Source organism: Hyaena hyaena, unplaced genomic scaffold (genome assembly GCF_003009895.1).
Source record: "Hyaena hyaena isolate Hyena2069 unplaced genomic scaffold, ASM300989v1 scaffold_24, whole genome shotgun sequence".
In the NCBI taxonomy this organism is placed as follows: domain Eukaryota; kingdom Metazoa; phylum Chordata; class Mammalia; order Carnivora; family Hyaenidae; genus Hyaena; species Hyaena hyaena.
This window is the reverse complement of record NW_024080656.1, coordinates 2,533,896-2,545,963: the sequence shown is the minus strand read 5'-3', so window position 1 is coordinate 2,545,963 and position 12,068 is coordinate 2,533,896. Positions and strand designations below refer to the sequence as shown.

The following is a 12,068-nucleotide window of genomic DNA, read 5'->3' as shown; positions in this document are numbered from 1 at the left end:
AGTGCTGATGCATAGGAGCACATGTTCATAGCAGCACTCTCCACAATAGCCAAAACATGGAAAGAGACTAAGTGTCCATCAACAGATGAATGGATCAAGAAGATGTGGTTTATCTATACCATGGAATACTCCATGGCAATGAGAAACAATGAAATCTGGCCACGTGTAGCAACATGGATGGACCTTGAGGGTGTTATGCTGAGCGAAATAAGTCAGGCAGAGAAGGACAAATATCATATGTTTGCACGTATAGGAGGATTAGGAGGAACTTAAGTGAGGAACAAGGGGGAGAAGAAGAGGGGAAATGGTGGGGGAAAGGGAGAGAGGACACTTGTGGGGATGAGCACTGAGTGTTATGTGGAAACTAATTTGACAATAAACTATTTGTAATAAATAAATAAATAAATAAATAAATAAAGTCCAGTTTGCCTAGAGGCACCTGGGTGGCTCAGTTGGTTAAGCACCCAACTTCAGCTCAGGTCATGATCTCGTGATTCCAGAATTCAAGCCCTGTGTCAGGCTCTGTGCTGACAGCTCAGACCCTGGAGTCTGCTTCGTTCTATATCTCCCTCTCTCTGCCCCTCTGCCATTCACACTCTGTCTCTATTTCTCAAAAATAAACATTAAAAAAATTAAAAATAAATAAAATCTAGTTATTTTGCTGTAAGTTTTGCTACTCTTTCTTTTGACATCCATTTGCATAAGTGTTGCAGTCTGCAGGTGTGTTTAGGTCTAAAATGAGTCTCTTGAACACAGCATATTGATGGGTCTTGCTTTTTATCCATTCTGACATCCTATGTCTTTTTTTCTTAATGTTTGAGAGTGTGTACACATGCAAGCAGAGGAGGGGCAGAGAGGAAGAGAAGAATCCCAAGCAGGCTCCATGCTGTTAGCATAGAGGCTGATGTGGGGCTTGATCCCACCAACTGTGAGATCATGACTTGAGCCAAATTCAAGAGTTGGATGCTTACCTGACTGAGCTACCCAGGCATCCCAAGACATCCTATGTCTTTTGATTGGAGCATTTAGTCCATTTACATTCATAGTAATTTTTGATAGTTGTGTTATTTATTACCATTTTATTACTTGTTTTGTGGTTGTTTCTGGAGATTTTCTGATTCTTTCTTGTCTTTCCCTCTTTCATGTTTTGCTGATTTTCTTTAGTGATATATTTGGATTTCTTTATTCTTTGCATGCTTATTAGTGGTATTTGATATACTGTTACCATTAGGTTTGTATAAAACCTCTTTTGCAAGTAACAGTCTATATTCAGTTGATGGTTGATTAAATTTGAACCCATTCTTTTCTCCTCTCCTCCCCAAGTTTTAGGTATATGCTATTATATTTTGTATCCTTTTTTTGTGAGTTCCTCGACTGATTTTTTTTTTTTTTTACAGAAATACTCATTTTTACTACTTTTGTGTTTCCTGCCTTTATACTCCACCTTTGGTTTCTCCTTTACATTCAAAGAGTCCTTTTAATATTTCTCACTGGGTTGGTTTAGTTGTCATAAACTCCTTTAGTTTTGTTTGGGAAATTCTTTATCTCTCCTTCTATTTTAAATGATAGACTTGCTGGACAGAGTATTCTCAGCTGCAGATTTTTCCTGTTCAGCACTTTTTGAAAATTTTTTAAATGTTTGTTTATTTTTGAGAGAGACAGAGTGCAAGTGGGGGGAGGGCTTAAAGAGAGAGAGACACAGAATCCAAAGCAGAATCTGAGCTGTCAGCACACAGCCTGACGTGGGGCTTGAATTCCTGAACTGCAAGATCATGAACTGGGCTGAGGGCACTTAGCTGATGGAGCTGCCCAGGCACCCCTCCTGTTCAGCACTTTGAAGATATCATGCACTGCCTTGTAGCTTGCCAAATTTCTGTTGAAAAATCTTCTGCTAGCCTTATGGGTTTTTCCTTGCAAGTTAAGGGCTTCTTTGGTCTTGCTGTTTTTTATATTTTTTATCATTATATTTTGCAATTTAATTACAGTATGTCTTGGAGTAGGCCTGTTTTGGTTGGTTTTTATGGGAGTTCTCTGTGCCTCCTGGATCTAGATGTCTGTTTCCTTCCCCAGATTAGGCAAGTTTTCAGCTATTTTTTTCTTCAAATACATATTTTGTCCCCTTCTGTCTCTTTTCTTCTTCTGGGACTACTATTATGGGAATGTTATTACATCTGATGGAGTCACTAAGCTCCCTAAGTCTATTATCATGTTGTACAATTCTTTCTTTTGTTCAGCTTCATTACTTTCCATTCCTTTGTCTTCTAGGTCTTTAATTTGTCCCTCTGGGTCTTCCAGCCTGCTGTTCATTGCATCAAGTGTGTTTCTAATCTCATTTATTGTACTCTTCATCTGATTCTTTTTTTTTTTTTTAACTCTTTTGTCTCTGTGGGAAGGGTCTTACTGATGTCTTCTTTTCTCAAGCCCCGTGAGTATCCATCCTTATGACTGTTGCTTTAAAATTCTCCTTTTCTCAAGCCCAGTGAGTATCCATCCTTATGACTGTTGCTTTAAAATTCTCCTTTTCTCAAGCCCAGTGAGTATCCATCCTTATGACTGTTGCTTTAAAATTCTCCATCAGGCATGTTATTTATATCTATTTCACTTACATCTCTGGCCATGGCCTTATCTTGTTCTTTTGTTTGAGATAAATTCCCTGTCTTCTCATTTTTTCTAAGTCTCTGCCTTCTTTTGTGTGCTATTAAAGCCAGTTACGTCTCCTGCTCCTGAAAGTAATGGCTTTATAAAGAAGACATCATATAGCACTCAGGGCCTGGAGCTTCAGGGAGTGCCTCCAGTGTGTGTGCATGCACTCTGCTGTGTGTTTTGGCTGCCCTATCCTTCAGTGAGTCATCTGCAGAGGCTCTCCTTGCCTGCTATGCACAATGTTTGGTACCTGACCTGATGTGGCGAGTTTTAGTCTGCTTGTGAAATGAGAACTGTCTCTGCCTCCACCAGAATTGAGGCCCTGCAGCACTCTCTAACTGGGAGACACAGAGTAGGCAGGGGTTTGTGCTGATCTTCTGAGGGAGTGGTCTGTCACACTGGGACTGAGGTAAGTGTGACTGAGAAAAGCAGTTCCACCGGAGCACAGGGGGTGCTTAATATAAGCAAGTAGGCAGCCAGTGTCCATGCTGTGCTGCTTCCACAGGCGACTCTGTGTTTATGCTGTGGAGCAGGGGAGAGAAATGGTGCTGACCAGCTCCTTTTTTCCTGGAGAGGTGTCTCTGTGAATGCTGTCTCTCAGGGACATGCTCTAAGAAGAGCAAATGATTTCCCAATTTTGTGGCTCAGTCTCTCTTCAGATTGCTATTTCCAGGCTGTATGCCTTGGGTTGTTTACCTGCTTTCTCTCAAGGAGCAGGACAGTGCCCTCCAGGCTCTATCCTAATGAAGCCTGCTGACCTCGAAACTCCAGGCTTTAAGCCCCACTGGTTGCAAGAACGCACAAAATTTGGCCCTTCTCATTGTCTAAGCCAATGGCTTTGAGGAAATGTTCTCCTTGTGCATTCCCCTGTATGCTCCTCTCTCAGTTGCCCTTCTCCACAACCACGCTCCTTCCCCTCCACAGCAGCCAGGATCCTTTTCTCCACTAAACCATGTCTCCACGTATCCTGTCTTCTTCAATGTGGCCTCTTCTCTCCCTTTAGTAGTAGTCCGTTCTGTCCGTTTTCAGGTTGATTTCTGGGGCACTTAGGATGATTTGATAGTTACCTAGTTCTATTCATGGAACAAGGTGAGTCTAGGGTTCTCCTACTCTGCTGCTATCTCTCTGTCTCTCCCAACTCTGTCACTGTCAAGAGCAGCTCACTTGAGCTAGAAAGAGGTTGAAAGCACATTTGCCTCCCACCAGTTCTTATGTACATTCTAGGATCTACTGTTTGAACTTTTATATAATCCTTTACTACACGGAACAGGACTCCTTGGAAAGTCTTTTCTATATATTGAAGAAAGAAATCATAAAGGGTATAGAAAAGTGGTTCTGCAAACGTCATCACAGGACAAGCTTCATCATCCGGGAACTTCAGAAATGCCAGCTCTCTGATCCTAGCCCAGGCCTACTGAATGAGAAACTCGAGGTGGTGCACAGCTATCTGTGTTTTAATAAGCACTCTGGTGCACCTAAAGTTTGAGAACTACTGATAAGCCATTCACTGCTGAGAGCAACACTGCTTTCAAGAACATTGATACCTAGGAGACAAAAGTTCACCTAAAGTATATAAAAAGTTAGTTGTAACAATAGATGGATGTAATAAAATGTGTAGTTAAAAAAATTACTTCTAGGGGCACCTGGCTCAGTAGGTTGTGCATCCAACTCTTCATTTTGGCTCAGGTCATCATTTCAGGGTATATGAATTAGAGCCCTGCATCAGACTCTGCACTGACAGTGTGGAGCCTGCTTGGGATTCTGTCTCTCTCTCTCTCTCTATCCTTACCCTGCTCGTGCTCTCTCTCTCTCTCTAAAAAAATAAACTAAATAAAATTTTTTTCTTCAATTACTTCTAATAAGAAGTACTAATATACCAGGCTGCTGGGTTTCATGTATTAAGCATATATTTTTAAAAGATGCATATGCAGGTTTCTCTTAATGTTTAAGCAGGTGTGACAGCCATGAAAATGCCTCTCAGATCTCCAGCTATGGAAAGTGTAACTGACCAAGGTCCCCAGCTGCTTGGCACTGGAATCCGTCACCACAATCTGCAGGGGGCCACGCCCTCCCACAAGCTACCTCCAGACAGTAACTGAGTGAATGGGGATACTATTGAGGCCCATTACCAGGAGACAAAGGATTCCTCTGATGGATAACTTTGGCTTAAAGTCTCCCCAGAGGCCAAGCTGAACTTTCTTAGAACTGAGCTACAGTCTAAGATGTTTCTACCTAATCTTTCTTCCTTCCCTCTCCACTTCACAAGGGTCAGATATGCACCATGGTCTGATGGCTCTTCTAACCTGCCCCCTCAACGTTCCCTCACAGTTATTTCCTGTAATAAACCTCATACACTCAATCCTGTTTGGAAGTCTGCTTTTTAGAAAACATGAATAGAAAGAATTGTGAGTGAGCTAAATATTACCATTAGATATTAAATACTAATATCAACTAATACTTAATTGGTGTCACCATAATTACCATAACATCTACCATTCACTCAGCTCTTGGTTTCATGCCTGGGCATGACACACAATTAAACCTCACAACTCTGAGATGATGTGAGACAATGGATCTGTGGGAAGATAGACAGCAGACGCAGACATACACCAGTCTGAAACACTGGGGATTAATTATGCTTTTTTTCTTCAAAAGAGGATGTGGTCTCACTGATGCTGAATTTGGTTCAAGAATCAGTACTTGATGTTTATAAATATTCTCCTGAATGGAAGAACAGAAAGTACTTCAACCCTTTCTGAAAAGTGATTCATACCCCACGCGTAACAGAGCAAGAAACGTTAAGACTTTAGGATGGGTAGATGACATCAGCTGTGAATGCACACCTCATGAGTCAATTTGGAGGGAAGGGAGAACTGTGCTAAGGTTACCTTTGCTCTTGTTTTGCGTGGCCACCTTGCTTCCTCTGGGTTATTATTTCTTGGTAAACTGGAAATTTATAGTCTTATCTTATAGTATGTGTGTGGCCTACCTGCATGCCACATGACACCGTGGGGGCAGGTATTATTACTATAGTCATTCTATATAAAACAAGAAATTGAGATTTAGAGAGAGGTTAAGCAACTTGTTCAAAGCTGAACTGCCAAGTTTCATGTTGTGAATAAATTTTTTCTTTTCCATATGTTAAAATGGTTTCTATTTTAGCAGAGATCTGTAACTTACTCTGTTTGCCCAGGATATTTTCCATTCGGGAACTGTCCCACCCTTCATCCCACTCTTTACCTGGTGCGATATTCAATCCCATGGCCCTGCCTACCCTACTTAGAGACCTTTTGAGTAACCGACTGCACATGGTGGGATATGCTCTTCTCTTTGGCATAACCTGCTGGGAATGACATAAGTCAATAGCTGGCAGTAGCCATGGAAACAGCCTGACTTAGAAGAAGTCATACAGAAAAAGGAAGAGCTAAGAGATAGAGAGTCTTGACTGCATCACCAGAGCCCCTAGATCCAGCCATGCCTGTGGCCAATCCCATCTCCAGATTTTTCGTCTCATCTTTATACATTTTAGTCTGTTCCACAGAAAGCAATTTTTTAAGAAGCCATTTATATTTTACAATTATAACAATTTTACTCTAATTAATTGGCCAAAATAAATAGGATTATATGTAACAACAAAAAAGGAAATGAACTTTCTTTCATAATAACTCACAAATGCATCTTTATGATAGAAGTACTGTTAGCATCAAACCTACAAATAATATTTTTCTTTTTCTTTCTTTTTTTTTTTTTTTGAGAGAGAGAGCAAGCGTGCATGCACACAATCTGGGGAAGAGCAGAGACAGGGAGACAGAGAATCCCAACCAGGTTCCATGCCATCAGCACAAAACCTGACACAGGGCTCAAACCCATGAACCATGAGATCATGATCTGAGCTGAAACCAAAAGCTGGACACCCAGGTGCCCCCAAAAATCATGTTTCTAAGTGAAGATTTAAAATAAAAAAGTTATTCTTACCTCATACCACTATCTAACTGGCTGGTTTTATTTGCGTTGGCATCCCATAGATAAATGCAACTAGATTTCTCCGCAATCACTGCTAGGGTATCTCCATCTTTATCCCAATCCATAGCGACACAGTCACTTTAAAAAAAGAAAGCAAAATATTGCTATACATTTTCTTAAAGCTGGGGAAAGAAATTTAAAAATCTATTTGTGATTTTTATCTATAGCAAGACCAATGTACTTTGAATAGGTCACAAACTTTCTGAAGTGAGAAATACAACTCACTGTTTGCTACTTAGATTACACGAAGTTAAATTTTTTGTTGTTGAGGAGATGGGAAGAATTTAAATTCTATTTTAAATATAATTAATACATACTACATTAAATAGAATTACATATAGTAAGTTAGCAGATTTTTCTTAGATCCTATAAAGAACCTGGCCTTTTGGTAAAACCAACTCATCAAGTACCTTTACAAGGGAATCACATCTGGAATCAAGAGGTAATTTGTATGACCAAGTGTCAAAAGGTTATGTCAGATTTACAGAGAAAAAGAAAGTACTGATAAAAAATGAAGTTATAACTAGATACATTGGGTATAAAACAGATTAAGGTTGCGTAGATGTAGGATTGTAAATAATGGAAAAACTGGATTTTGAAGTGATAAGAAATGTTTTCATTTTATATTAGAACTGAATAAGAGTGACTTGATTAAAATGACAAAATAGTTATAAATAGGAAATGCTTTTTTAAAATGTTACAATTGAAAATTATTCCAAAGTGTTTATTATAATTCAAAAACTTCCTTGAGGATAAACTTTTTCTTCTCTGATGCTGTTTTTCATTTCGAGACTCTGCTCAGGGATATAAGCCATCCTCAGCTTTATAGTTAAGACATTTAGGAGTTATTTTGATCATTTTATTCTTCAAAATTAATTTTCTCTAATATTTTCAGAGATTCAGGGAGTTTGGAAGAGGACAGCTTTCAAATTTTTGATAAAATCTAACAATTAAAGACAATACATAAAGCTATTTTATTTATCTGCGGATCCTCTGTCAGCTGAATTCAACTATGATAAATACAGCCAAAGAATTTAGAGGTTAAAAATATATATATATATATATATGTATATATATAAATATTTGTGACCAAAATAGAGGTCACAGAGATCATGCAAAAACGCCATACAATTTACTCAAACAAGTTACTTAAGTGCCTTTTTATTTTTAGACATAATACCAACTATCTTAACTTCTGTTTTCCATAATATAGAAAACAAAAGCAACAATTAAGAAGCAATGGGAAATGCCAACATGGTGGCATGAGGTGGGTGGGGCAGAGCTGGAGGTGGGAAAGGCTGTCAGAGACCAAGGGAAGTAAAACAATCTTCTTTGCAAAGATGGCAGCAATAAACCACAGAAAACAGACATAACTTTAAAAAGCATGGCAGTTTAAGACCATTTAGATGAGGAACCCTACACACTTAATAACCATTGAGACTATCAATAAAATAACTAATACAGGTAATTTACACAGAATCATTACAAATGCTTAAGTTATATTTTGTGTAATCTAGAATGATTTCCTGAAAACAGAATGTCTTTGTCATTTAAAATGTATGTGGAAGTTACTGGAGGGGTTGTGGGAGGGGTGATGGGCTAAATGGGTAAGGGGCATTAAAGAATCTACTCCTGAAATCATTGATGCACCATATGCTAACTAACTTGGATGTGAATTTAAAAAAATAAATTAAAAATAAATAAAAACTTTAAAAAAGTAAAAAAAAAAAAAGTATGTGGAAAGTAACTATTTTCCAACAATTTGTGAAATACTGTAGGGATTTGGGTTTATCTTCTCTGCCTACACACACACACACACAAGAAGGCTTGTTTACAATTAAATAAGAATTCTTTCATATGGACTCATTTATAATTATACCTAAAGCCTCCCTGTGAATGTATGGAGGTTATAAATATCAACTCTAACTCAGATGCTATATGTTTACATGTTTACTAACAACTTATGTATAAAAAAATCCCTTTGCAAATGAAAAGTGAAACAGGGATACAGATTATATATATATGTTATAAAATTCTCTTTGATTATAGTTTTAAGGCATTACTGTATTTATCTTTTAGGAAACAAAGCTTGAAAAAGGTTTTGACCCACCTCTGTACTTACCCAGGTAAGTTAATTTCACTCTTTTTCTGACCATGGCGATCAAAGATTTTCACAATATGATCAGCTCTGAAAGCAATTAGAATACAAAAACATAATAAGTGTTTCTTTTTGTTTATATACATTAAAAAAGCTACGCTGCCATGAAGTGATTTCAGTGCTCACTCATGACAGTTTCATAATTTGTATCTACAAATTTATCATCAGAGAAAAGATTTTATGAACTGTGATTTTTTTTTTAAGTTTATTTATTTTTGAGAGAGAGTGAGTGAGAGAGAGCAGGGGAGGGGCAGAGAGAGAGAAGGAGAGAGACAATCCCAAGCAGGCTTTGCACCATCAGGACAGGGCCCAATATCAGGCTCAAACTCACAAACTGTGAGATCATGACCTGAGCCAAAACCCAAGAGCCTGATGCTCAACTGACTGAGTCATCCAGGTGCCCCTGAACTGTGATGTAAATGAAGGGGAATTTATTACTTTTCCCACTGTACAACCATTATACAAGAACTTCTATTAATTAAATGGTGTGGTAATACAGGCACACAAGCGTCTGAAGTCAGGATGATTTACTTTAAGCATTCATTGATTTCTTACCCTGTTACTGCCAGGTAGTTTCCTGATGTTTTTTGCCAGGTGAATTGTATTGGTGTGCCAAGCCAAGTCTTTTCTAACAGTGAGAAAACACGCTAAAAAGACAAACGCAATTTTTATATTTTCAAAACATACAATTAAGGGTTGGTCAAAGATGCCAAACCATGATCATGAAAACAGAATTCGGGATGGTAAAGGCTTATTGTTAGAGCTTATCAAGAAAAAGTCAATAATATAACAAACAAAATGACTAATCAGATCAACCAACCAATCAAAAAACTCCCACAATTTGGTTGTTGAAGTATAGAGCGCAGTACATAGGCAAGCATTTATTATAAAATTTGGTTTTAAATGTTTTGAATATTAATTTTATGAAAATTATAATTTTAATGTTTTATATGTTAAAGAGTAAAATAACTTAAACTCAAATTTAGCTAATAATCAGTGGCATGGAGTTTTTAAACTTAACAAAAGTACCATTTAAAAAATCTTAACTGTGATAAAAATACAAAATGTCTATACTTCATTCAAAATTATTTTCTTTCTTTACCCATTAGTTATATTTACTTCACCATTAACTGCTTAATTTTGCTATTGGGCTGACAGTGTATCAACTGAAAAGCCTTTCTTTTCACCTAGTCAAGAACTAGGGTATCCAATATGAAAGCCACAAACTACAGGTGGACTTTAAATTTTATTAAGGGCTTGAAATGTAGGTCTGAATTTAGATGTGTTGTAAATATAGAATACTTACACATTTCAGGGACTATGAAAAATATGAACTATCTCATCGATATTTCATATTACATATTGAGACAATATTTTGGATATATTAGGTAAAATATTAAACTTAATCTTACCTGTTTCTTTCAAAACATTTTAATGTGGCTACCAAAAAATTTAAATTACACTGGCTCACATTAAATTTATATCAAACAATATTGATCTAAAACGATTAAGAACATAAGCTTGAATGAAAAAATTTAGATTTTCATATTAGGTTAAATTATAAACAATTAGGTCAAATCATAGACCGTATCTAGGCATATGAAGTTTATATACTACAGCTGGCTTGGCAAGCCTAGTGGCCCCACAAAACTCATCCAATGCTCAAAATTAAAACCAATTAATAGGCATTTGGTATGTTAAATAGATGAAATCCACCTCTATTGAAAACAGGTGCACCTCTATAATCACAGGTGCGTCCACATTTTGTGGAGCAGGGAAACACCTTGGAGGAAAAAAAAAAGCATAAACCCATCTTTTCCAATTTTGTGACAACATGGCCCTAGAACCCCTTTATGCAAGTGATGGATCCTTAAACTTAAATTTTATTAGCGTCATGGTAGCATTCTTCTGGCTGTGATCTTACATGTAATTTTTCTTCAGTTGACCTATATATACATGCTCCATATACAGTACACAGGAAAAGTGGTAGCTTCAAAACCAGAAAGCCGGGTTTAAATTTTGCTTTTTACTTACGAGCTGAAGGGCTTAATTAAAACAAGTCGCTTAAATTGCCTCCAACACAAAATTCTCAATTGTAAACCAGGAAAAGTATCTTCTCCCTTCTGATACTTCATAAATTGTGAAGTGTTTTAAAAATGTTATGATTACCGGTATGACAATTCCAATTTCCTCGTTACTAGCCACGAGGCATCATTACAACTTAATTACTTTTTAAACTGGGGTATCCAGTCCATTTCTTGCCAGATCAGGGCAGAGGGGTATCGCTGTACTAAAGTGAAGGGTGAATCGGCTGTAGCCAGTGACGTGGGATTCGGTTCACTAAAAGCCCAAACCTAGGAACGGTGCGTGCAGCGGATGATGCTCTCGATTGAGACCTGCGTGTGCAAGTGCAGATTTCTCCGTGAATAATGTACATTAGAGTGATTTCTACATTTGATTGTCACTGGCAATACAATTTGACATTATTATTTCGGGAGCTTTTCACTCTTTTAAAGGCGCTGAGCACAGCTTGCCAGAGGTTCAGCTGCAGGAAAAGCAGCAGCTGGTGACACCCGATTCAGTCCATTTCACCGAGACCGTCCAACGCAGACCGCTCTTTCCGCGGTGCGAAGTTGCGAGTCTCTTCTGATCCAATCTGCTGTTTCAGGCCATCCCCGGGTTCCCTCTGCCCGCACCACTTCAACTCGGTTCGCGCTGCCTGAAACGAGGCCTCCTTCCCCGCCTTCTCCTCTCCAATTTTCTTTCCTTTCCCCTCCTTCCTTCAACTTCGCTCCCGCTTTTCCCCTCCCGGGTCACCAGCTCTCCTCCTCACTCCTCAAATGCACTGGGGAGGGGGGAGGGGGCACAGGCCCCAATCCTCAAAGCGACGCTCAGCAGGCTTAGAGCCAGCGGTCGCGTTTTCCCGCCCCCCGAGGGTTTGTAAGTTATTTACCTTCATCTCAAGGCTCGAGCGGCCGCGCGATCCCGCAAATGCGCAGGCGCACTTGGTCTCCTCCAAGAGGGCTAACGCGTTCCCGTCACCCAGGAGACCGCGGGAACAATAACCAATCAGAGAGCTCCGGCTGAGGGGCGGTGCCTTGTGGGGGGTCCGCCTCTGGGGAGGGCGGGAGGCGTGGACTGGAATCACGTGACGATCGCGGCGTTAGGCCCACTCGCAAAAGCAGGCCTTGCGGCGCCTTGACTTCCTGATTGAGCTCTGATTGGATGAGCCCCGGGGTCTCGC

The 12,068-nt window shown here is 39.0% G+C and overlaps 1 protein-coding gene across 1 annotated transcript in view; it reads right to left on the bottom strand.

The window, feature by feature from the left end:
* Positions 1–11,818, bottom strand: part of WDR19 (WD repeat domain 19) — a 112,881-nt gene extending 101,063 nt beyond the window's left edge. The window contains exons 1-4 of the mRNA XM_039227032.1: positions 11,778–11,818; positions 9,380–9,471; positions 8,789–8,854; positions 6,619–6,744 (exon numbers count right to left, since the gene is read on the bottom strand). Coding sequence (XP_039082963.1) covers positions 6,619–6,744; positions 8,789–8,854; positions 9,380–9,471; positions 11,778–11,783 — 290 coding nt within the window. The 5' untranslated portion in view covers positions 11,784–11,818. The remainder of the gene's footprint in view (positions 1–6,618; positions 6,745–8,788; positions 8,855–9,379; positions 9,472–11,777) is intronic.
* Between the last annotated feature and the right edge of the window lie 250 nt (positions 11,819–12,068).